This window comes from Ursus maritimus, unplaced genomic scaffold (assembly GCF_017311325.1).
Source record: "Ursus maritimus isolate PB19 unplaced genomic scaffold, ASM1731132v1 scaffold_8, whole genome shotgun sequence".
Taxonomy (NCBI): domain Eukaryota; kingdom Metazoa; phylum Chordata; class Mammalia; order Carnivora; family Ursidae; genus Ursus; species Ursus maritimus.
In genome coordinates this window covers 3,539,165-3,566,684 of record NW_024426996.1, presented here as the reverse complement: position 1 = coordinate 3,566,684, position 27,520 = coordinate 3,539,165, and the positions used below count along the sequence as shown (strand labels likewise).

The window sequence follows — 27,520 nt, the reverse complement described above, 5'->3', positions numbered from 1 at the left end:
TTTGCTAAATCTGAAACAAAATCTCCAAGATATTTCAACTATTCTTCTTGAAGTTGATCAACTACCATCACAGATACTTGGACAAACCTTTCAGCCTTTGAAAAATCTCAGGATCCCTCTCACGGGAAATCCCAGGTATTATACAAAAAAGAATTTGCACAAATGGGAAACTAACAGAGTTCTGGAATATGGGGCAAATGTATCTAGGCAACCAAGAAAGGGGATAGGTTCCAACAAACTGTCAAAAGTTCCAGAAGCAACAAAGGACTCTCAAGGGAAGGATCTCCTAGGGGACAAGGAATAGAGAATATACACAGGGCTAGGGCTAAAGGATGACAAGACTGAAGCTTTCTAAATGATGAGATATAATCACCAATTCAAACAGTTGTGAGGAGATAGACAAAAAGGTAGGTCTATAGATGAACATTTATTAATTGTTTACCTTATCCTTCATTTTGTGAATGTGACTTAAAATGAAAAATTACACAATTAATAAAACAAACATCCTAAAATGGTTACTTACGCCCAAAAGTCTTCAACAGTATCAAACTTAGAGATCAGCCGAAGGTTTGCTTGCCAAGTTTTGCTTTTATCATTTTTAAAAAACCAGAGTGCCCATCTAAAAGTAAAAAGTCAGTGTCAAACACGGTAGTTTATATATTCACATTCCTAGCGCATTCTTCACAACAGCCAGAGGGAGGAAGCAGCCCAAGTGTCCACTGACAGATGAAAAGATAAACAAAATGTGCTTTAAACATACAGTGGGATATATGTCAGACTTAAAAAAGAAAGTCTGAGGATGAACCTTAAGGACATTATGTTAAGTGAAATAAGCCAATCAAAAAAGACAAACAGTACAATTCTACTTATATGAGGTATCGAAAGTAACCAAATTCATAGAGACAGAGAGTAAAATGGCGGGGGCTAGAAGGAAACGGAATGGACAACTGTTTAATGGGTACAGAGTTTTAGTTTTGCAAGATGAAAAGAGTTCTGGAGACTGGTTGCACAACAGTATGGATGTACTTAACACTACTGAACCATACAGTTAAAAAATAGCTAAAATGGTAAATTTTATGGTATATTTTACAATTAAAAATTCATTTTAACTCAAAAATAATTTTAAATGGTAGATGCTATTACAGTGGCAAATAATGAGTAGTTCTCGCTCTTTCATTTAAAAAGTATGTATTCTGGGGCGCCTGGGTGGCACAGTCCTTAAGTGTCTGCCTTCGGCTCAGGGCGTGATCCTGGCGTTCTGGGATCGAGCCCCATATCAGGCTCCTCCGCTGGGAGCCTGCTTCTTCCTCTCCCACTCCCCCTGCTTGTGTTCCCTCTCTCGCTGGCTGTCTCTATCTCTGTTAAATAAATAAATAAAATCTTAAAAAAAAAAAGTATGTATTTTGTACCTACTTCTTAAAAGATTCTCTGCTATACTTTAGAAACCCACTGAGGCTCATCCCTCAAAGTAATTCACAGAAATGTAACAGAGAGACAATTACAGTGTGCTAACGTGCTATGATAGAGATAGTCAAGCAGTTACTTAAGAAAAACAGCAGAAGCACTTAACCAGAAAAGAAAGCAGGGAGCAAGAGAGCTGAATTTTCAGAGAAATGAAAAGGTATTCGCCAAGAGTGGGAAATAAGAGACTCCTAAAAAGGGGGGGGGGAGGGAACGACGACTATGAAATGCAATTATCTGTTTACTCAAGCACACAACAAATGGGAAAATAACAAAATAAAGGGATTCGTTCAGTAAAGGTATCACAGATGTGTTCTGAAATAATGTATACCAGTTTCTACATATTTATATGTAACTGTTAAAAAAGGTTTTATTCTAATACCTGGAAGATAAACTCATGTCACATCAAAGTTATCTTAAATATCCCAAGATAACATCTTCGGTACAATTATATTAACTGAATTACAATACCAAAGGTAACTCAAAAGGGAAATTTCATTTTCTCATTGAGAATAATGTCTGAAGATAGGTTTCCAAATGGATATATACATTTCATAACTCATGATTAATGCTTGAATAATCTGACATAAAAATGAGATGCATTTCAACATCCACTTTATAATGTGAATTTGCCAAGACGCTATCAAGGACAAAAAAGAAAAAAGCAAAAGTATAGAAATTATTAAACACACATGTAATAAGGTCAAGTACTATACTCTGGTCTTCCAAAATTAATTAAATCTTTCCTCGAAAAATTAAAAATAGTACCATATCGTCCAGCAATCCTACTTCTGGGTATTTACCTGAAGAAAATGAACACACTCACTCAAAAAGATCTATGCACCACCCTCATGTTCATGCAGCATTATTTACAATAGCCAAGATGTGGAAACAGGTAACCTCAGTGACCCTCAATGAATGAATGGATAAAGAAAATGTTGTATGTAGACAATGGAATATTATTCACCCACAAAAAAAGAGAAGAAATCTGTCACTTTAGACATTGGATGGACCTTGAGGGCATATGCTAACTGCCATAAGTCAAAGAAAGACAAATACCGTATGTTCTCATTTATATGGGGAATCTTAAAACAAAAACAAACTAAAAAACCAAGGTCATAAACACAGAAAACAGACTGGAGGTTGCCAGAGGTAGCTGTTGGGTGAAAAGGGGTGAAGAGGGTCAAAAGGTACAAACTTCCAGTTATAAATAAGTCATTAACAATATACAACATGGTGACTACAGTTAACGATAATGTATTATGTATATGAAAGTTGCTAAGAGAGTAAATCTTAAATTATTACAAGGAAAAAAAACCTTTGTAACTATACATGGTGGTAGGTATTAAGTACACTTAGTATAGTGATCATTTCACGACATACACAAATACTGAGTCACGTTTCACATCTAAAACTAATGTTATATGTCAATTATACCTCAAATAAAAATGGTAATAGTTTTTTTTCCTTTTTTTACTGCATCCAGCTATTGAACATATAAAAATTTATCCTAAGAAAATAATTAGATGATTAGGTAAAAATGTTTGTACAAGAATGTTCTTAATGTTGGAAAATTTGGAAACATCCTATGTGCTTTCAACAAGAGATCACTTAAATCTAGTTATCAAAATGTGGTTTGCAAAAGCTTAGGGGACTCCAGGACCCTTTCAGGAGCTCTGATAAGAACTACTTTCATAATAATGCTAAGACATTATTTTATTTTTCAATGTATTGACATTTGTAGTAATGGTGCAAAAGCAATGGTGGGATAAATCTGCTGATGTCTCAGCAAGTTCCATACAATGGCACCAAACTGTACCAGCAGTCACTGTATCCTTTATCTTCACCTCTCACAGAAACAACATCAGTTGCAATTAAAAATGCCACTGATGAAGCAATAATTATTGAAGTTTCATTAAATTTCAATCTATGTATATCTTTTTCATATTCTGCAAAAAATCAAAAACAAAAAAACATTTCTGCATACCAAAGTAAAATCAATGCTGAGGAATTGAACTGTGAAGTGACCTAGCCATTTTTTTCAGAGAACTCCATTTTAACCACGACTGACAGACAAACCATGGTTATTCCTTGAAAATGAACAGAGTATGCCTGATGTGAGCTTTCAAGAGAAAATCAGAATTTTGGAAAGCCTACATGTGCCACTGTGACAAATTTACTAAAACTTAAAGATATTTCTGAAGAGTTTAGTAGTGATATTAATGAATGTTACTGATTTCATACTGTATAATAAGAAGTATCAATATCCAGAAGATCTGCAGAACTCACTGAATCAATGTTTTCCAAATGACCACTGGTGTTGCAAAATCATGCATGGGTAAAAGATCCATGCCAAGTGCAAGATAGGCCAAGAGATATTAATGTAACAGAGGAGGAAAGGTTCTTGGATATGGTTTCAGATTCTACATTGCAGCTGACATATAAAAAAAACTATTATCAAAGGAGAATATCTATAATTAACTTACAAGGCTATTAAAAATCCTCCTTTTCCAACCATGTACTTGTATGAGGTCATACATTCTTATACTTCCTATGAAACAACTTATCTCCTTCACAGACTGAATGCAGAAGCAGCTATGAAATACATACCACTAATTTCTGTTAAGTCAGGCACTTAAAAGAGATTTATAAAAATGCAAAAATGCTGTTCTTCCCACTATATTGAGTATTTTTTCATAAAAAATATTTATGTTAAGATGCAATGGATTTTCTAAATGAATATATAATTTTACATTTTCTCAGGTTTATTTTCTAATATACTAAATGGAAATAGATAAAAATCTACATAACCAAAGCTCTCTGGGGTCCTCAATAAAAAGGTCATGAGATCAAAAATTTGAGAACTGCTGACTTAGTAAAATACACATCCATAAAATAGACCACTACGCAGCTATTAAGTAGAATAATTATGTGGATAGTTATTCCTAAGATGAGCATGAAACCCAGATGCCATGAAGGAAAGGTGATACTGGACTACATAAAAATAAAAAACCTGTAAAAACATAATCCCACAGACAATGTTAAAAGACAAATGACTTGAAAAATTCATTTTCAACCTAATGTTCTACATGGGTAAGTTAGCATCCCTAATTACAATGTTTGGAAATAAACTTTTTTTTTTTTAAGATTTATTTATTTTAGAAAGACGGGGGGGGGATCTCAAGCAGACTCCCCGCTGAGCACAGAGCCCAATGCAGGGCTTGATCTCACAACCCTGAGATCATGACCTGGGTAGAAATCAGGAGAGGGACGCTTAACCAACTGAGCCATCCAGGCACCGTGGAAATAAACTTTAAACAATACCTACCTACTCCTCACCCCTAGACAAAAGAACTGAGTAGACTGTCCACAGATAAAAACAAAAATGTTCAATATATATGAAACAGCTTTGCAACATCAATAAAAGAAATGCAAATTTAAAACGAGAAGACATTGTTTTTAAAAAATCAAACTAGGACCAACCGATTTGCAAAGATGTAGAAACCAGGAACTCTCAAACTGCTAAGAGCCTAAGCTGATAAAGGAGGATAATTTGACAATTATCTATTAAGGTTGTTAAAGCATAGTCTTTCACCTAAGAAATCTGAAATTTTGGGCCTCCTGGGTGGCTCAGTCAGTTAAGCGTCTGCCTTTGGCTTTGGTCATGATCTCGGGGTCCTGGGACTAAGCCCCACATCAGGCTCCCTCCTCAGCAGGGAACCTGCTTCTCCCTCTCCCTCTGCTCCTTCCCACTGTTCTTTCTCTCAAATAAAATCTATTTTTAAAAATCTAAAATTTTATCCTATAAATATATTCACACAAGTGCACAAAAAACATACAGGAATGCATACACTACAACACTGTAAACGGGGAAGAAAAAAGTCTATATACCCATTAATATAAGCCTGACAAAATACATGACTATTCATTAAAGCAGTTTACAATAACGAGGCAAAGTCTGCACAAACAAAAATGTCAACAGTACTGTCACCAGTATAAAAAAAAAAAAAAAAGATAGATATGCACACTGAAAAGCTCTGGAAGACTACAATCCAAATTTAATACTGAATACTCCAAAGAGTGAAGAAAAGTAAATTGGAAAGGAGAATATCTGAGGAAAACAGAGAACTTTTACTTTATATACTTGTACCCTGATGATCTACTCTTGTAATTATTATACATCTTTTAATAATGCATAATAAATTACGCAATATTTGCAAAAAGTAAATAAACAGGAAACTACAAAACTCTGAACATAAAACGTCTTGGAATATTTTTCTAAATGATATTATTCTACATAATGATATTATTATTGAAGTAGAATTCATAGAGAAATTGAAATCCTCAGAGACTTCATTTTAGAGTTAATCAGTTTATCTACTAATGACATTTTTCAGGCTCTTCTCAAATTTTGTTCAAGCTGTGAAGGATATATGCCTTGCTCCCAACAATAGTAATACCAAAAACTGGGTTCACAGACAGAAGGCATACATAGTTAGCTTTTTGTAAGATAACACTAAAAACATGAAAAAAAATAGGGGCGCCTAAGTAGGGTGGCTCAGTCGGCTGAGCTTCCAACTTTTAGTGGGGAGTCTGCTTCAGAGTCTCTCCCTCCGCCCCTTCCACTACTTGTGCATGCACGCTCTCTCTCTAAAATGAATAAATTAAAAAAAAAAAGATTAAAAAAATACCTTAAGGGTTTTGGTGCTACTCTCATGTTCAATTATATGAAATTGCCACTAATCAACTGTTCAATTTTGGTACAATGCTTTCCTGAGGAAGGATTTTACCCTTTATGGACTATTTAACCTTTGATGGCTCACTCATTAGCTGACAAGCTCCACTGTGTAGAGAATTAATTTCTTCCTCACTACAGGATATGCTGAACCACAGGTCTCTTATGAAAAAACACATAAAGCATGTCTGGACTTTTATTTCAATAAGTATACCATGGCAATGAAGAAATGATAAAAAAAAATATTCAGGCCATAAAAGGAAAATGTACTTCTTGGATAAGTGAAATGATAGGTACACTTCAGAGATATTGCAGATGCAGCTCCAAACCACCATAATAAAGCAAGTATTACAAAAAAGTCAGTCAGGCTATTGAAGTTTTTGGTTTCCCAATGCACATAAAAGTTATGTTTACAATATACTTACTCTAGTAAGGGTGCAACATCATTGTCTAAAAAACTCATGTATATACCTTAATTTAAAAATACTTTATAGCTAAAAATCACCATCTAAGCTTTTAGTGAGTCACAATCCTTTTGCTGGTGGAAGGTCCTGTTCTGATGATGCTGGCTGCTGACTGATCAGGGGGTGGATACTGAAGGGTGGGAGAGCTGCGGTAAGACAGAGAACTGTGAAGTCTGCCACATTAATTGACTCTTCCTTTCACAAAGGATTTATCTGTAGCACGCAACGCTGTTTGGATATTTTATCTGCAGAGCTTCTTGCAAAATTGGAGTCAATCCTCTCAAACTTTGCTGCTGCTTCATCAACTAACTTTATGTAATATTCTAAATCCTTTGCTGTCATTTCAACAATCTTCACAGCATCTTCACCAGGAGTAGGTTCCATCTCAAGAAACCATTTTCTTTGCTCATCCGTAACAAGCAGCTCCTCATCCATTCAAGTTTTATTATGAGTTGTAGCAATTCAGTCACATCTTCAGGCTTCAACTTTAATTCTAGTTCTTTGCTATTTTTACCACATCTGCAGTTACTTCCTCCACCAAAGTCTTGAAGCCCTCAAAATCATCCAGAAGGGCTGGAATCAACTTCTTCCAAACACCTGTCCATACTGATATTTTGACCTCTACCCATAAATTACAAATGTTTTTACTGGCATCTTGGAATGGTGAATCCTTTCCAGATGGTCTTCAGTGTACTTTGTCCAGATCTATCAGAGGAATCCCCTATCTATGGCAGCTACAACAGTCTTACAAAATGTATTCCTTAAATAGTAATACTTCAAGGCAAAACTACTCCTTTATCCAGATGTTGGATAAACTGCAAAACAGATGTATTAGCAGGCATGAAAACAACATGCATCTTGTACATCAGAACTCTTGGGTGACCAAGTACATTGTTCAATGAGCGGTAGTATTTTGAAAAGAATTTTTTGTTCTGAGCAGGTTTGAACAGTAGGCTTAAAATGTTCAGTAAACCATTTTGTAAACAGAAGTACTGTTATCCAGACTTTACTGTTTCATTTATAAAGCACAGGAGATTAGATTAAGCATAATTCTTTAGGACCCTAGGGTTTTCAGGATGGTAAATAAGCGTTGGCTTCAACCTAAAGTCACCAGCTATATTAGAGCCTAACAGGAGTCAGCCTGTCCTTGGAAGCCAGGCATGAACTTCTCCTCTCTAGCCATGCAAGTCCATCCAGATGGCACCTTCTTCCACTAGAAGGCTGCTTCATCTACATTGAAAACCAACTGCTCAGTGTAGGCAGCTTCAGAATGATCTTGGCTAAATCTTCCGGATAACTTGCTGTAGCCTCTACAACAGCTCTTGTTGCTTCACCCTGTACTTTGATGTTACAGAGACAGCTTCTTTCCTTAAACCTCACGAACCAAACCTGTGTCAGCTTTAAATTTTTCTTCTGCAGCTTCCTCATCTCATCTCTCTCAGCCTTCACAGGACTGAAGAGAATTAGGTCCTTCCTCTGGATTAGGTTTTGGCTTAAGGGAATGTTGTGGCCAGTCTGATCTTCTATCCAGACCACTTAAGCTTTCTCCAGAGTAGCAGTAAGGCTGTTTCACCTTCTTATTATTCATGTGCTTACTGGAGTAGCACTTTTAATTTCTTTCAACAACTTTTCCTTTGCATTCACAAGTTGGCTGTTAGTGCAAGAGGCTTAGTTTTTGGCCCATCTTGGCTTTCAACATGCCTTCCTCACTAAGCTTAATCATTTCTAGTTTTTGATTTAAAGTGAGATGTATAGACTCTTTCACTTGAACATTTACAGGTCCCTACAGGGTTATTAACTGGCCTTATTTCAATATTGTTGTATCTCAGGGAACAGAGAGACCCAATGAAAGGGAGAGAGACGGGGAACAACTAGTGAATAAAGCAATTAGAACAACACACAATATTTATTAAGTTTGTCGTCTTATATGGGCACAGTTCACGGTGCCCCAAAACAATTATAATAGTTACATCAAAGATCACAGATTTCAGATCACTATAACAAACATAATGAAAAAGTTTGAGATATTGCAAGAATTGCCAAATTTGTTACAGAAACACAAAATGAGCAGATGCTGTTGGAAAAATGGTACCAACAGACTTGCTCAAAGCAAGATCACCACGAACCTTCAATTTTTAAAAAATGACGTATCTGCAAAATGCAATAAAACAAGGGATGCCTGTGAAACATACATTATGGGATTTTTAAAGGAGAGAGGGTAAAAAAGTCTTGGGGTGGGGGATGAAAGGAACTGAAATACTTAAACATCCTCAAATTCTGATTTACTTTCTTCCAGATTCTTACATATTTCCGCATTGCCTTTTTCTTCCCACCATCAGCTCTGAGAGCATTCATGTTAATTTTCATCATATAAACCATAAAAACACAAACATACTGGGAAGGGGTGGGGTGGAACTGGGAAAACTATATAATGAGCTACTACTCAACTACTACACTATAACTATGAAACTTAACTCAATTTTTTTTTAAGTAGGCCCCACACCCAACATGGAGCTTGAACTCACGACCCCTGAGATCAACAGTTGCATGTTCTACCAATTGAGCCAGCTAGGCACCCTGAAACTCAATTCATCTTAACCTGTCCTCTTCCTCTCCTAACTTGTCTTAAAAAGAAACCAACCAACCTCCAGACTTCACATTCCCCAGCTTTTTCTCCTTCACAGCCCTACTTCAAGTTGCTTATTCTTGCTCTGTAATACATTTGTATTCACTATACAAACTAGTCCAATCTTTTTCCATCAGCTACATTCTACTAAACTTTCTCCTACATTAGCAAGGACTTTATCATTCAATCCAATGGCCATTTGAGTGTTTTTAAAACTGTTAAATCCAATGGATATTTGACCTTTTTGTGAAACATATGCTATAAAACAAATCATTTTGTTTCCCTGACCACCACTTTGTCCTAATTTATACAGTTTATACGTCTAAACCCTTCATAGACATTATCCCTCCAAAAAAAAATCCCTTATAAGCTGGTATCCCAAGCCTGTCTTGAGTCAAGTTCACTTTAAAGAGAATTCATTTACTACTATAGTATCACTTATCACCTATTACTGATGAATTTCAAACCCAATGTCTCAACCAGTTCTCTTTTCTGAGCTCAAGACTCACATATAAAACTACTTGCTAGAAACAGGTTATCCAAATGAAATGTAATCCTCAACCTAATGTAACTAAAACTAGTCTCACCTAATTGTTCCCCCCAAACCTATCCTATTTTACCATTCACCTCAAGTCAGAAGAATCTGTGTGTCAGAGGGCTTACCTGTTCTGTAAAGGATGTTTAATATAGTGTTCTGGGTTAGCAACCTCCTGATTAGATTCTGTTTTCTCTTCTTCTGTAGGCGGGGGATTAGGAGTAGGGGTGGTTTCCTAATGGAAAATAACAAAACATTATTTTAAATTTATTAACATAACTATAACAATACTCTAAATCAAATACTGCCAATATTCTTTAAGAAGAATTATAAAAGCATTTCATAAAATAGACCACAGACCAAGCACTAAGAAAACTACCAGATTCTCCATTCTAGCATCTCTTCACTAAGAGCAAAAGGTTCTCAATAAAAATACGGTAACAATACTATATAGTTACCTGTCACACATTTTGGTATCAGAAAGATCGTTGGACACAATGCAACAAAGTTAAGAAAAATCAGCTGTTTTTCCTAACATACCATTAAAGTACTATGTATGGCTTGGAGGGTGGCAGAAGTATGACTAAAGTTTAGAGAGTATAACAACTATATTACAAAGACAAAAGAAAGCTTCATAAACTGATCAAGCCAATACTACACAGGTCCTTCCTTCCTGTCACACTATTATATGGTATCTTAGAAGTTCAGCAACTGGGGGCGCCTGGATGGCACAGCAGTTAAGCGTCTGCCTTCGGCTCAGGGCGTGGTCCCGGCATTATGGGATCGAGCCCCACATCAGGCTCCTCCGCTAGGAGCCTGCTTCTTCCTCTCCCACTCCCCCTGCTTGTGTTCCCTCTCTCGCTGGCTGTCTCTATCTCTGTCGAATAAATAAATAAAATCTTAAAAAAAAAAAAAAAAAAAAGAAGTTCAGCAACTTCTGTCATTTTCAAATGGCACCAGGCAAAAAAGCTCAATGTTGGCTTGAACCTAAATCTTCTTCTAGGTTAGACATAATACTGTCATCTAAAAATGTAAGGAAAAGGGGCGCCTGGGTGGCTCAGTCAGTTAAGCATCTGCCTTCGGCTCAGGTCATGATCCCAGGGTCCTGGGATCGAGCTCCACATCGTGCTTCCTCCTCAGTGGGGAGCCTGCTTCTCCCTCTGCCTGCCAGTCCCCCTGCTTGTGCTCTCTTTCTCTGTCAAATAAATAAATAAAATCTTTAAAAAAAAATCCTTTAAAAATGGAAAAAAAGGAGCTTGGGGATAATCTGTGTTCTCCACATTGCTCCATGTAGCTCTTCACCCAATTATAAACTATTGTCAACAAAAGTGAATGCCAAGGAAAGGTACCAGAAGCTAAAACGAAAGCTGATTTTTTTTCAAAAAGGGCACCACATCAAGAGTCTGGGGATCAAATTTAAATTGAACCAGCAAAACAATAGAGATGTATGCTCACATTAATAGGATGATGCAAATCAGAGATGTAGGATCTAAAAGATATCTTAGTGGATAGGTGGTAAATATTTATTTTACAAAATACATTTTTCTTAATAACATGACATGTCTAGGAGCTAATTTCTACTAGCCTACGAAGTCGCTCATAACAGAGGCTAGGCCTTGATTTTGCTCACAATTTAATGCCAATGAGCAAAGTGCTACACTCAATAGGAACTTACTGGCTTGATTACTTAAGTAATAAATGTAAATGTTTACAAAGCCATTAAGACCCTAAAATTTACGTAGTCAATGCCCTAAAATCACCACTTTTTACCAGCACTTTTCCATTGCAGTCTATTTACATCTTCGTATAGATAATTATGAAATGCCATTCTCCTTACCCCACTAGCTTAAAATTAATGATAGTTTTCAGACAGAGGCAGTCTCAATGGCTCAAGAAAACAGGGAACAGATGGGGACTAAGTGGGCCTAGAGAGACAGGGTACTAGAGAAAAGTGGGCTACAGAGGTATAAGCCTCAAAACTCTATGTAAAAGTCTCTCAGAGGTCCTTGGCTAGTTCCTAAGCTGTGATGTTCCCAGTACAGCTCTGGGTAGTCTAGCAGAGAACAGCTGAGCCAAGACTTCAAGAGGCTGAATACCCTTAGGAACACTGGGTTCAGACCCACCCAGAGGGGGTGGGTGAAAATCTGCAGCTTTCAGATGAAATCCTAGAAAGGCCATACCCTAGGAATCAGGTGAAATATGACTGCCTAACAAATCCTAAAACCAGTCTTTGACAGGATCAAGGTAATCTACCTATAAATTAAGTGCCTCCAAAAACCAAACTCTACATTCTTCAGAAGAAGAAAACATAATTCTGTGTCTCTATAAATGTTATTTACAATACTCTACCAAACAACCAAGCATTACTAGACATGCAAAGAATTCTTTAAGATTTTATTTATTTTAAATAAATAAACTAAAATCTTAAGAGAGTGAGAGAGCAGAAGCAGGGGGGAAGCAGCAGAGGGAGAGGGAGAAGCAGGCTTCCTGCTAATAAGCAAGGAGCCCGATAAAGGGCTTGATTCCAGGACCCTGACATCATGACCTGAGCCAAAGGCAGATGCTTAACCGACTGGGCCACCCAGGTGCCCCTGCAAAGAATTTTTTTAAAAGTCACTAATGATCAAGAGACTAACCTATCCACAGAAAGCCATCCAGACATGACCCAGGTAACGGAGTTAATAATTATGATTACTATTGTAAAACAGCAAAGACATAATAACCAAGATTATTATACTAAAATAGAAGAAAAGATAGGGGAAAGGATGAAAAAAAGGGGGAGTATTTGAAAAGAAAACCGAAATCTATTTTTAAAAAGAACCAAAGATACATTATAGAATTGCCAAGCCCAATATCTGAAATTAAGAGTTCACTGAATGGGGGCAGCAGGGTGGCAGAGTCAGTTAACCATTGTGTTTCAGCTCAGGTCGTGACCTCATGGTCATGAATCTGAACCCCATATGGGGCTCCACACCCAGTGTGGAGTCTGCTTGAGATTCCCTCTCCCTCTGCCCCTCCCCCTGCTCATGCTCTCTCGCTCTCAAATACAGAAGTAAAGCTTAAAAGAGTTCACTTGAGTGATTAACAACATTCAACTCTGCAGGATGTGAGATTGGTGAACTCAAACATAGGTCAACAGAAGATATTCAAATAAATACAGAGAGAGAGAGAGAGAAATATGTGGTAAGAGAAACATTGTGGAAGATGGTTAAAAAGTTTAAGGACAAGGTGGGAGAATGGGACAAAAATCAATATACCAACAATGACCAAAATTTACCAAATCTCATCAGAAACTCAAGTCACGGATTCAAAAAGCTCCAGGAACTCCAAGCAGTAAAATGCAAACAAAACTATACCTGGGTATATCAGATTCAAACTACTCAAAACTTAAAGAAATCACATTAAAAGCAGTTAGGAAAGGGGACACACATGGATGGACATACACACACCCACACACCTTTCACAAGAATAATAAGATTAACAGCTAACTTCCCAACAGAAACTATGGAAGCCATCAAGACAACAGAATGACATCTCCACACTGAAAGAAAAAAGTGTCAACCTAGAATTCAGTGCTTAGGAAAAATATCCTTCAGAACTGGATAAATACACAGATGCACACAGACCCCAACGCAAACACACAGGTCCAAAATAAAGAGGAACAAACACCAAAGGAAAAGTCTTCAGGCTGAAGGGGAAAAAAAAAAGAGCCCAGGTAGGAACATGAAAATGCAAAAAAGAATGAAAAGCACTGGAAAATGTAAATAGATGGATCAATTTGTTAAAGACTATAAACAGTTTAAAGGAACAATAATAATGATATCTTATGGAGTTTAAAATAATAATGATGGTTCTAGCAATTGGGGATATATAAATTTGTAAGGCTGGGTGTGCAGCACATGCCTCCTCCAGAAGTTAAGTACTATAAATTCTCTTATTAATCTAAATTAAAAGACAAGTAAAATTTACTCATAAGTTCCAAATCCTCAATACAAACCAACTTTCACAACATTTAAACAGTTTATGTCAGCAGCACATAAAAACAATAAATTAATTATAGTATGAATGATTACAAGTTTCACGAGACCCAAAATGTCACCTGCTAACTCAGGATCTTCCTTTCTTTTCGGTTACTCAACTCTTTTCACAACGAGGAGAATGATGAAAGACTTAGATGGTATCAAAAATCTCTGGACACATAGGAACTAAAAGCAAGTAATAACTCAGGAAAAAGTATATTAAGTTCCCAGAATTTAAAAGTTTCTTTTGAATTAAAAGTCCTACCTTAATTGATATTTTAGTCTTTACATTAAGAATCTATAATTTTGAATTATCCTTATAACTAAAATTAAAATAACTACTCAACTTTAAATAAATGTGTATGGATGTTTAAAAATGTAAAATCATCCAGCCTTCACTTTTAATATTATACAAATATGCTAGATGTTAAGACAAATACTCTAAAACACTCCAAAAAAATATTTATTAAACACAATCATCTTTTCAGTATTTAAAACATTTTCCCCCCAAAATTTTATTTATTTATTTGACAGAGACAGAGACAGAGCAAGAGAGCACAAGGAGGGAAGGCAGCAAAGGAGCAAGAGCCTGACTCGGGGCTCAATCTCAGGACCCTGGGATCATGACCTGAGCAGAAGGCAGATGCTTAACTGACTGAACGACCCAGGCATCCTCCCCCTCTTTTCTAAAGACTTTATAAAACTTTTCTTAAAATGTAAGCAGTGAACTGACGTTTCTTTTATTTAGCCTTTTAAGTCACCATCTGCAGTTTGACGTCTCATGTTCAAATTTTTTTTAAGATTTTATGAATTTGAAAGAGTGCATGCCTGCGTGGAGGGAGGAGCAGAGGGAGAGAGAGCCTTAAGCAAGGCTCCATCTCATGATCCCAAGATCACAACCCAAGGCAAAACCAAGAGTCAGACACTCAACCGACTGCACCACCCAGGCACCCATCATGTTCAAATATTTAACTTAAGAAATTCTCAAACTCTTTCAGTAAAGCAACAATGGTTTTAATAGCCAATTATTTCCAAGACAGAATATAAAATACTCAAATATTCTATGAAAATACTCATTAACATGACATAACCCAAATCTAATAAAACCAAAAATCCAAGATCTAATAAATCTTATAAAAACATTAATATTAAAAACCACATATAAAAGGGCACATTAAAAAAGAAAAGTCATATTTTCTTGGCATACATTTTCTTATTTAGGCCATATTTTGTTATGACCATCTACTTATCTCACCAATTCATTCTTAATCAGCAGAAACTGAAACCAAAATCTAAACCAAAAACTTATCAACCACTCACCCTTTAAGTTTCTTACAACTATATTGTAAATTATTGCAAAGAAAAAAAAACTTGTTTGAGACTGTTGAGACATGCCTCTCTGTTAATTTCTTTAAACTTATTATTTTATTGTTATAAAACCTCTCTCAACTTTGATTCAAATAATCAGGATGTTTTTATCAATGTAGGAGGTTATTTAAGGCTTCCAGGCTAATTCTGTGAGGGTAGTCCTCTATGGAGAAAGTCCAATTCCTATATAAACTTTTGAATCTGTAAGCAACATACACACTGATAAACGATGTCCAGAATGATGGCCATACTCTACTGAATTCTTGGATCAAAAAAAAAGATTTAAAAAAAATGATTTATGAGCATGTGCCAAATCAGAAGAAATATTTTTTAAAAAGAACTGGAACAAAAATGATTTCAGTTCACTCATCAGTTGAGCATAAGCCTCTAACTATAACGAATCTCCAAATTATCCATTTTTTGTTCTAATTTACTAAGTACTTCTAATATCAACTGAATTTAAAAATAAAATTATCTTGGAATTTTCTCTCTTCTTAAAATTATTTGGAAAGCTATCTGAGACTTCAGATTACCATGAAATAGGTAGTACAGGAAGACTACGTGATACTTGTTAACACCAACTTCACAAAATTCTCCCTGAAAACTCCACAGCAGGTGTTTTCATGGTATGTTTAACAACCGAGTTACTATTTTTAAATATGTAAGATCACCAAAGTAGCAAGTAAAGCAAACAAGATTATTGTACGATCTGTATAAGAACTAAAAAATGTATTCTGTAGCTTGTCATTTTAATGGTTGCTTTGTATACAGCAGACAAGTTTTAAATACAAAATTCTTTACTGCAAAGTTCCACAACATCCCTCTACCTACTCTCTAAGCTCCTCCGTAAGTAGATTTCATTGAGAATTACATCTTAAATATCCATGTTTTACCAGTATTTCTAAATTTAAAAATTATGCAAATAAAACACAAAAGGCTAATTTAACAGATTATTGTACTCTCAAAGTAATCAAATGCATTTTTTTCTTTCCAAGTTTTTATTTAAATTCCAGTTAGTTAACATACAGTGTAATATCAGTTTCAGGTGTAGAAGTTAGTGATTCAACACTCACATGCAACACCCAGTGCTCTGTGCACTTCTCTGTGTCACAAATGCACTCCTTAATCCCTATCACCTATGTAACCCATGGACCCACCCACCTCCCCTCCAGTAACCCGGTTTGTTGTCTATAGTTAACAGTCAGCGTCTTGGTTTGCTTCTTTTATTTACCCCTGTGTTCATTTGTTTTGGTTCTTAAATTCCCCATATGAGTGAAATCATATAGTATTTGTCCTTCTCCGACTGACTAGTTCAGCATAATACTCTTTAGCTCCATCCATGTCGTTGCAAATGGCAAGATTTCATTCTTTTTGATAGCTGAGTAATATTGCATTGTGTGTGTGTGTGTGTGTGTGTGTGTGTGTGTGTGTATGTGTGTGCGCATGTTTATCACATTTTCTTTACCCATTTATCAGTCGACGGGCACTTGGGCTCTTTCCATCATTTGGCTATTGTTGATAATGCTGCTATAAACATGGGGCTGCATGTATCCCTTCAAATTAGTATTTTTGTATCTTTTGGGTAAATACCTAGTAGTGCAATTGCTGGATCATAGGGTAGTTCTGTTTTTAACTTTTTGAGGCACCTCCATACTGTTCTCCAGAGCGGTTGCACCAGCTTTCATTCCCACCAACAGTGCAAAAGGGTTCCCCTTTCTCCACTTCCTCACCAACACCTGTTGTTTCCTGTGTTAATTTTAGTCTAAGTTGTCAAATACATTTTTAACCTAAAAGACAAAATATACTTGAAAAACTCTTGTATAACCTATTTCAGGTGCGTAGAATGGACAGCACAAAGCTATGAGATGGTACAGGGCTTAACTAGAAGATGGTAAGGAGTGAGACTGAAAGAGAGGGCTCCATGAAACCACAGACAGACGAAAATGGTGGGCTGAAGGGAGACCAAAAGGCCTCAAAGGTCAAGCTAAAAGTACACCTTTCATCTTGTGAGCAATGGAAGCCATTCATTGACAGATCAAAGTGATTAAATACTGATGACAAGTAAGAGAATAGAAAAGACAACCAGTTTAAGTGGAAAATATAAAACACGGTTGTGGATTTGCTGAGTTTATAAGATTCAAATAAAAATGAAGTCTTATAATTTAGTGGTCCCAGAGCTCAGTAACTGTCATAACAAGAGAAGTTGAAAAAAAAGGTAGAGCAAGGGTGGGGCAAGTCTAACAATCTCAGGCAGCTTTTGAATGTTGCTACATCTCAGAATGCAGTAAGATTCTGCAAAAACCAGCACGTTTCAAACACCATATTAACTTTGTTGGACAATCCTAATATTATAAAGCTAAATACTTTCCAGATATAGTATCATTCCCCTAATCCGACTAAAGTTTGGATTCTTCCTTCCAGGCAAGTTCAAATCTACAGTGCTTAAATTCCAAAACCATGGTGTGCTTTTCCATGGTTGTGAATACTCAAGATTTTCCATTAAATCTCAACTCAAACATATTTACAAACTATCTCTTCTAGAAATAACAATGAGCCTTCCCCTCAGGACACTCAATTAGTGTCCTCTGTTACTTCATTGAACAAGTATTACTACTAAGAACTACAGGGTCCCCCCTCATCCACACACACCTTTAGGACATCACCTAAATCTTTTTTTTTTTTTTAAGATTTTATTTATTTATTCGACAGAGAGAGAGACAGCCAGCGAGAGAGGGAACACAAGCAAGGGGGAGTGGGAGAGGAAGAAGCAGGCTCATAGCGGAGGAGCCTGATGTGGGGCTCGATCCCGTAACGCCAGGATCACGCCCTGAGGCAGACGCTTAACCGCTGTGCCACCCAGGTGCCCCAGGACATCACCTAAATCTTAATTTGAAGTAAGCAAAAAGCAATAGTTCCCCTGGCACTAATAAGGGTTAAAGCAGTTAACTCAAAATGCAGTCCACAGATTTCTGCTGGTTATAGTCTACAACCCGGGTAGGTATAGAAACAGCAAGTAAGAACTTAGAAAACTTAACAATCTGACAGTATTTTTGTACCCGCCGAAACTAGTAATAGCAAATTCAGGCTTACATTTTTGTGCATTTTTTTTTCATTTTTCTTTATCCTATTTTTATGATTTACAAAAACATTACATGAGAAATTGTTAAAAAACAAAATAAAAGGGGTGCCTAGCTGGCTCAGTCAGTAGAGCATGTGACTCTTGATCTTGGGGCTCTAAGTTCAAGTCCCACACTGGGTGTACTGATTACTTAAAAAAATAAAGTTTTAAAAATAAGTAAGTAAAAAAATAAGTAAATACCTTACTTTCTACCAGAGTGTAAGAGACACTGGTTTAGATCACATACTCTGGAGCCAGGCTACCCAGGTTGGAATCCCAGCTCTGCCATTCACAGTCACGTAATTTCAGGCAAGTTCAACAGAGCACTGAATAATGGATAATAATATCCGATTTTCAGCAGCACTTCCTTATACACACCCCCTTCCTTGCTTCACTGTGTTTCAGTTGAGTTAGAAAAGACCATTTGTGGCCTTAAAGAAAAATGTAAATGCTATTATGGCAAAGATAGTTGCAAAATTATCTCTACAAGTTACTCACCCAATATTTCAGTAAACTGAAGGCACTATATAAATTAAATAAAGATATGAAGTAATGAGAAGAGTAAGCAAATAAGAACAGAAAAGAACGGTGCTTTGCAACTTTTAAAGTGGTAACACCCACCCTCACACTTCATCCAAATTGAGTTTTTGATAGGTAACATTTACGAAGCAGTTACTATCAAATAATGTGCTACATACTTTTATATACATTATTTCAATATTCATATAATCTCAGTATATTCAATCTTCACAATACTGTGAAACTACCAACGCTCTCTGCTCTTCAAATTTAAACGGTGGAAGTTAACGTGGCCTAGCTGTATTCTACATTCGAATCCAAGACTATCAGGATTCACAGCTAAGGATAACGTATGTCCTGGTTTTACCTGTTTATTGTTTCGGTGTATCAGGAGAACCTTTGTTCACTCCCAAAAGTGCCCAGAGTTGAATAATAAATTATAGAAGGTTATAGAGGTACTCTTTCCAAGCCGCATAACCCTACAGTTTGTACTATGTCTCGTGCCACAGCCTCAGACTCAATACCTTCACTATCTTGCAAATGCATGCCACTGCCAATAAGCCAGAAAAAAGGCATGAATGGTACACCTCACTCCCAACACATACACAAAATCCCACTAGGAAAAAAAAGCAAGTAAATGCCAATGATCAATTACAGTGAGTTTATATTATTATGTAAGACAACATACTAAATGCCTATATGGTCAATTATCTCAGAAATACAAGCAATTGTAACAAATCCTCTCTTTATGGATACAAATAACTGGAAGGAGAAAATAATTTCATATAAGATAGTGAACAGACTTCAAGATACATTACTCTTCCTTTTAGTCTCCGAACATTCAGTTCCCAGGTCTCTTTTTAGCAAACAATGCACTTCCCCCAGCACCCTCCATATGTAAATTAGTATAATTAATTAACTAGTTCCTAAGAACAAGTAGTCTTACCACTTGCCTTGTAAGGAATAAAAAAAATTGGTGTAAACACTGAAAAGTACCACAAATAATTAAATCAATTGTTTTGGTTGTTAAAGTAATATCAGCTAATCTGGCACTCATCACAAAAGTGGAGGCTGTCGATTTTGCAGATCTTCTTCCTTGTCTGTAATAAAGAATCAAAATAGTGACCTGCACGCTCTAAACTAAAACGCTGAAGTATAAAAACAACATATGCAGATTTAGCAAAATACAAACCTTTTAAGCTTAAAGCACTGCTTAAACGGAGAAATTTTTTTCATGTAAAGGACTGTGAGACCCTATATATCAATTCTGATTCAAAAGACAGTACTTTTAAATATTCTTTTCGACTAATGTAAAATGGCATCTACACAACAAAAAATACTGGAAGCTGAGGTACAGAAAGGAAAAGCTGTGATGATCCGTACAAATTGTATCATATCTATAAGTACTGCAAAGTTAATAACTGTTCAATCTACTTAAGTAACAATAACCTAATTACCTGACTAAAATTAATGACTAGCAAATAAACTTTTCAGTGAACAGAGCTGATTAAGTTTACTGCTCTATAGCTAAAAATGGTTCTTTCTGGACAGACAGCAAGATATACTTAACCACATTTTACTAATATTGAAAAAAAAAAATCCCTAGAGGCCACACTTGAATTTCTGAGGTTCTGGAATACAATTTTTAAACTTGGATGCATATCCCTTTAACTCTTTACTAGAAAGACCTGTAGGCATCTTGTTTCATTTGAAATCTGTCAACCGAATTACTCCGCACATCTTATGTAGCTTAGGAGAAGATCCCAAATTCAGAAAGGAAAATGTATTAGAGACTTAAGAAACATACATGTGTGATCTAGAATGATAACAAGGCTAATGATAAAATTTAAATGGCGATGCTACTTAAACCAAAGATTACCAAAAGACTCATATTTTATAACAACTAAGGAATTTTATATAAGTTAAACTTCATACAAATTTAAGAGTGCTCCAAATAACATTAAAATGAAGTTAGGACAAGCATTTTCACTGCACGAAATTACACTAGTTCCAGTAGCATGGCAATTTCTATTTCAATTATTCTTTAAAACTTCATAATTACAATTTGAAAGGCAAACATTTTAAAGAATTTAACTGCTGCCTAAGTTTATTCCTTTTAAAATTATAAATAAAATTTAATGACACCGATTGAAATCTTTACAGTCCAGTTATACAAGTAAGCACCTGCTTTTTTTTAACAGCTGAATTCTTTCTAAATTCTACATGCTTTTTAAAAGTTCTACAATGTTAAAAGTTAAAGATTAAAATTGTGATATAAACTATAGTTTTGGGTTTTTTTTAAGTAATCTCTACACCCAATGTGGGGCTCAATGTGGGGCTCAAACTCATGACTCTGAGACGAAGAGTTGCATGCTTTACCAACTGAGCCAGCCAGGAACCCCAAAATAATAATTTTAATAAGAAAATCAGAGTTGTCCTTTCATACTTCAAATATTTAAATTATCTTCCAGAAGAAATCAACCTATATTTCTTTAAAAAATTGGAAAACTAGGGACAGTCACAGTTTCAAATGTCCCCAGGTTTATAGAGTAGGTTATGTCCTTCCACTTACTGGGCTTAAGTTAATGAACTACAAGCTTCCAAATAAAAAAAGAGCTATATTCTTTAACTCAATAATTATACTTCTAAGAGATTTCTTCAAAGAAAGTATCAGGACACTAACAGTTTTGTGTATTTTATGTTAGTAAATAAAAAGTACAGTCAACATGTATCAAAAGATACAACCAAAATGTAAAAGATATATTATGGTGTTCACAATATAGGCACTAAATGTGATGCTTAGAAAATTATTTTAAAATGCTAATGTGGGAAAAGGTAGATCACAGAACTGTACAAACAAGGAGCACTTTACTTTTCTGGTGGAGGGGAAGCACTTTTTAACAAGTCCTAAATGAACTATGGTATATCCATACAATGTAATATTATTCTGCACAAAAAGAAATAAGATATCAAACCATGAAAAGACACGGAGGAACAATAAATGTATATTACCAAGTGAAACAAGTCAATCTGAAAAGACTACACGCTGTATGATTCCAACTATATGACATTCTAGAAAAGGCAAAACGATGGGGGCAGTAAAAAGAATAGTGGTTTCCAGGGGTTAGAAGGGAGGGATGAGTAAGCAGAAAACAGATGATTTTAGGCAGTGAAACTCCTTCTGTATGATACTACAATGGTAAACACATGTAATTATTTATTTGTCAAAACCCAAAGACTGTACAACACCAAGAGTGAACCCTAATGTAAACTAGAGACTTGAGATGACAATGACATGTCAATGTACGTTCATTTGGTATAACGAATGTTCCACTCTGGTAAGGGGGGGGGGGAGGGGGGCGGCACCTGTGCATACAGGAACAGGAAATATACCAGAATCCTCTCTACCTTCCTCTCAATTTTGTAGTGAATCTAAAACTGCTCTAAAAAATACTCTTATTTAAAAGCAAAAGAGGTGTCTGAGGGGCGCAGTCTGTTAAGTCTCCAATTCTTGGTTTCAGCTCAGGTCAGGATCCCAGGGTCCTGAGATGCAGCCCCACTTCGGGCTCTGGGCTCAGTGTGGAGTCTGCGTGAGATTCTCTCTCTCTCTCTCTCCCTCCCTCTGCCCCTCCCATTCATGCATGCCCGCTCTCCCTCTCTCTCTCAAATAAATCATTAAAAAAAAAAAAAAAAAAGGAAAAGGAAAAGGGTACAAAGAAGAGATGAGGTAAGAAAGAAGAGTCCACAAACAAGTAAACCAAAATATTACCAAAGAAAACCTAGTTGTCGGGATTACAGATGACTTTTATTTTCAGTTCCCCATTCCACTACAAAGATTTTGGTATTTTGATTCAGTATATATTGAATTTAAGCATTAAATTCAGGAAAAATTAACATCTTTCCAGTATCAAATCTTTCCCAAAAGCAAATTATGACTTTGTTTATTAAAGCCCTCCACTGTATTCCTCAGTAGAATTGTATAGCTTTCATTTTTGAATCCTGCAAATTACTTACTAGGTTTATAATTTCGGGGCACTTAAACACTGGCACCTGGGTACATGAAAGTGGCAAATTACTTGCTAGCTTTATTATTCCTGGCACCTTTTGCCTACTTACAGAAAAACTAATACTGTGTTCTATAATCAGAATGCAACAAGTTACTTTTTAAATGTCAGCTAAGTGTTATTTCTCTCTCTCTCTCTCTCTTTTTTTTTTTTTTTTGCTATTCAGTAATTCAGCAACTTTAAGCTCCAAGGAGAGCTGGGTTAAACACTCAGAAATGTCTAGCACATGACAGGTACTCAAATGTTTGAATAAATGAATGATTTTAATTTTGTTCCCTCTCAAAATCCCACTAAAACTATAACGGAATTTTTTTCTAAGTCCACAACTATGAGAAGAGCAGGGAAAAAAAGAAGAGAGCTGGAACACAGATGGATAATTGGTCACTAATCAATATACACAGCTAGATCCTAAAAGTCTCAAAAGCTGGCAGCACCTTTAGAACCGAGAGTGAAAGAAAGAGGTAAATTAAAGAGAATATGGTGAAAGCTATTTGAAAAATAACTAGATCCCTCAATTTCCTCCAGAGGGAGGAAATCCTTCACAGGATTGCTGCCATGAGTTCAAAAATAAAAAAGAAAATAAGCAACTTGGAGGGAAGAGGCAGGGAAAAGTAAATGCCTTCAAAAATATGTACCTATATATATCCTCAAAAGGTTAAAGTGTTGCATCACAATTACAGGAAGCTATAAAGTGAATATTCAGAAGAGGAGAGGAGAGAGAGAGGAGAGGAGAGAGAGAAGATATCTGGAAATTAAAATTATGACAGAAAAGGTTGGAAAATAAAATTTCCCAGAAAATAAAACAGAAAATGAAAGTAAGATTTGAACTTAAAAAAAAAAAAATCAGGTAACCATGCTAGGAGATGTAGTATCTGAATAACTGTTTCAAAGAGGGGAAAGAAAAAGGAAAATCACAAGTAAATCTAAAGTGATGAACAGGAGTTGCCACATTAAGAAAGTGCAATAAGTATCTCGCACACTGGAGAATGTCATTGTGAAATGGGGACAAGAAAAATTTATGGGTTGAAGCAGGAGACTGGTCACACAAAAAAAGAGAAGGGCAGAGAGGAGAGGAGAGAAGTAAAAGAAGTAGCCATCGGAACATATGACTTTGAATAGCCACAACAGAAGATGACCTGAAATAATGACTTAAAAATTCTGAAAAGAATTCTACAGCCAGCCAAACTACAGATATGACATTGTTTAATAGGCAAGGTCTCAAAATCTTTAACTCTCACATATTTTTTTCTCAAAAAATACTGGAGATGCGATCTACTGAAACGAAACAAGAAACCAAATAAGACAACAAGGGACACCAAGGAAGTCAGATGAGAGGGAATCACGAGCGTCGTCAAAGACAGGTGTGCACCAGATATAGAGAGCAACATTCAGATTGGAGCAATGTGATTCAGGCTACATTCTTCAACTGATGGCTATAATGATCAAGATGCTTATTTTCTACCCTTAAAACAAAACAAAACACAACAAATCACTGATTGCCAGTGTTTGTCTGGCCTAGGCTTTTATCTATATTTAACTCAGCTTAACCCTGCGTTTTTAACAAAGCTCCTTTTCTCTCCTTTGTGCCCTTCCCCCGAAACAGCTCTAAGTTTCACACCAAGTGAGTTCAGCTTTAACCTACACTTCAAACAACACACAAAGCATTTTACTACCACAAACCACTCTCCTAACTGAAGGTTCTTTGCCTGGCCCACACAACCTGCCAGGTAACAACTGTGCAGTCCTATGTTTCCCAAAACAAGTTCATGATCTTGCCGACTGGTTTCTCCTAGTGGGACTTCAGTAGAGATTCGAGGAAGCTGAAGCCACCATGAGACATGATGACGTCTTGGGTGATGAGTACATAAGCCATCAGTTTATTACTCTAAAACTTATGCACATATGTATCTTTTATGTTTTTTACATATAAATTGTTCACAATTAGAAAAGGCATAGTTCTAAAAAAAATTATAGCCTGATAGCCAACTACAGTCACAAAGTGTTTTATCTAACCAGTAGTTTTTAAATTTTCAATGTATTGCCAACATTTACCTTACAGCTATACTACCTCATGTACGGACTATTAGCAGAAGGCTATTCACCATAAACTGAATTAGCAAATGGCTGGAAATAAACCAAATGTATAGAAATACAATATGGAACTATGTTTAAGACCAAATCATGCAAGACATACTACCAGAAAAAAAAGTGAAAGCTTTATGTGCTGATATGCAATGCTCTAAAACACCTATTATTAAGTGAAAAACATAATGTGCCAGGTTAGTATATACAATTGACTACCACTCTTTTAAAAAGAATATATATCCTATTTCCTTGTATATATACAAATCGCTATGAAAGATAGAAGTGACAATGCTGGCTGTCTCTAGAAGTGATCTACCTGAATGAGATCAGCTTGAGGCACAGACTTTACTATATATAGTCTTTTGTACAAAATCTGAATTTCAAACAACATGAAGTACTACCTACTCACAAATTTTTTTAAACAGCACAAAAAAGGCTATAGGACAATTTTAATTATCCATACAAGAGCAAATAATTGCCTTTGAAAGTTTAAAATAGAGAGAAAAGTTTCCCTAGGATAAAATTAGATAATTTCTCCAACCAAACTGGTTATATTCAACTGTACCTTACGAAGTTAAGCCAAATACAATATGCATATGTTCACACCAGATAGGTCTAGATTCCACAGCTACACTGTCCAATTCGGTAGCCACTAGCAACACATGAAATTAAATTTCAAGTAATTAAAATGACATTTAAATTAAAGTTAAATGAAGTTTAAAATTCACTTCCTTGGTTGAATCAGTCACAATTCAAGTGCTCAAAAGCCATGGGGAGGGGGCGGCTGGTGGTTACTGTACTGAACAGCACAAATACAGAACATTTCTACCATCACAGAAAAATTCGGCTGGACAGCCCTTATCTAAAAGAATCCTCAAAACAGTGGTTAACAGTGTGCACGTGTTGGAGAAGGGAACTAGGCAGCTGGAAAGATAGATAGGAAATAGGTTTTTCACAATAAAAAGGACTGGGGCACCTAAGTGGCTTGGTCAGTTGAGCATCCAACTCTTGGTTTCAGCTCAGGTCATTAGATCTGCCCATTTTAGGCTTTGCACTCAGCAGGGAGTCTGCTTGAGATTCTCTCTCCCTCTCCCTCTGGCCCTCCTGCTCATGTGCTCCCTACAGCGCACTCCCTCCCTCCCTCCCTCCCTCCACAAAAAAATAACCACATTCTTTAAAAAAGAAAAAAAAAAAAAAAAAAAAAAAAAAAAAAAAAAAGACAGGACTGAGCCTGTGCCAGGCAGCATCCTTAATGTTTGATGTTAACTTAGTTAATCCTTACTGTACTTCAATATAGTTTCCTTTGTAATCCTAAGTATTTTACTTAATGCATTTAAAAACATTATTCTGACAACAGAGCCATAGACTTCACTGCTAAAGGGATCCATCTGAATTTTGGCCCATGAGCATGTATTACTAATTCAAGAAAAAAGTCATAAGAACATAAAAGCTAAATGGTGATTATCTATAAACCAAAACCCAAGAGATTTTACAATCCTGAACATTATTTAAAAAATACAGTATACAAGTTCAAATGAATGGAAAAAAAAAAAAAAAAGAAAAGAAAAACCCATCTTGCTCCATGCCACAACCCATAAATCATCTGGTACATCCTGGTTTTTTTTTTAAAGATTTATTTATTTGAGAGAGAGAGAGCATGCACGCACACACACAGGGGAAGGGGCAGAGGGAGAGAGAGAGAAGCAGACTTCCCACTGAGCATGGAGCTTGATCCTGGGCTTAAGCCCAGGACCCTGAGATCATGACCTGAGCCAAAATCAGGAGCCTGCCACTTAACCAACTGAGCCACCCAGGTGCCCCTTAAAAAATAGGATCTTATATTTATTTGTGCATAATGGTGATCTACGCAGCAATTTTATGCTTAAGGTCAGAGTTTAACTGAAAATAAGGAGTTGGACTTTTTAGTCTTGAATTTCAGTTCCTTTTTTTTGAACAGAAGAGTAACACAGCTTGGGGCCAGAGCCTGGGTTTGAGTTCTAAGGTTGGCAGGAAAAAAAAAATTACTTGGAATATGAATTTCCCACCTATTATTTATCTCAAAATATGAGGAGAATTAGGGGGAAAAAACTACAAGAAAAAGATGTTTGTTTCATCTTTCCATTAAATATTAAATTTTCTTTCCTTAGTTAATACTTGGAAGTTCAGACTGTGGCTGCATAAACTGTTGCCCTAAGATAACCACAGAAAACCCCATAAAAATTCTTCATAGAACACTAACATTGGATGCCCGGGTGGCTCAGTCAATTAAGTGTCTGACTCTTGATTTCGGCTCAGGTCATGATCTCAGGGTCCTGGGATCAACCCCCCATGAGGCCCCATGCTTAGCACAGAGTCTGCTTGAGATTCTCTCTCCCTCTACCTCAGTACCTCTCCCCGCTTGCGCTCTCTCTAAATAAATGAACTCTTAAAAAAAACACACTAACAGTGGTTCACATAAATATAAAAATCTTACCGGCTGTCACTATAAGCACAGAAAGATTATAATTTCTGTACAGCATTTTACAG

General features: G+C 36.2%; 1 protein-coding gene across 1 annotated transcript in view; it reads right to left on the bottom strand.

Annotated features, from left to right (window-relative positions):
* EIF4E (eukaryotic translation initiation factor 4E) overlaps nucleotides 1-27,520 on the bottom strand; it is a 41,236-nt gene that overhangs the window by 7,939 nt on the left and 5,777 nt on the right. Inside the window, exons 2-3 of the mRNA XM_008707188.2 lie at nucleotides 9,950-10,056; nucleotides 524-619 (exon numbers count right to left, since the gene is read on the bottom strand). Of these exons, the coding sequence (XP_008705410.1) occupies nucleotides 524-619; nucleotides 9,950-10,056 (203 nt within the window). The remainder of the gene's footprint in view (nucleotides 1-523; nucleotides 620-9,949; nucleotides 10,057-27,520) is intronic.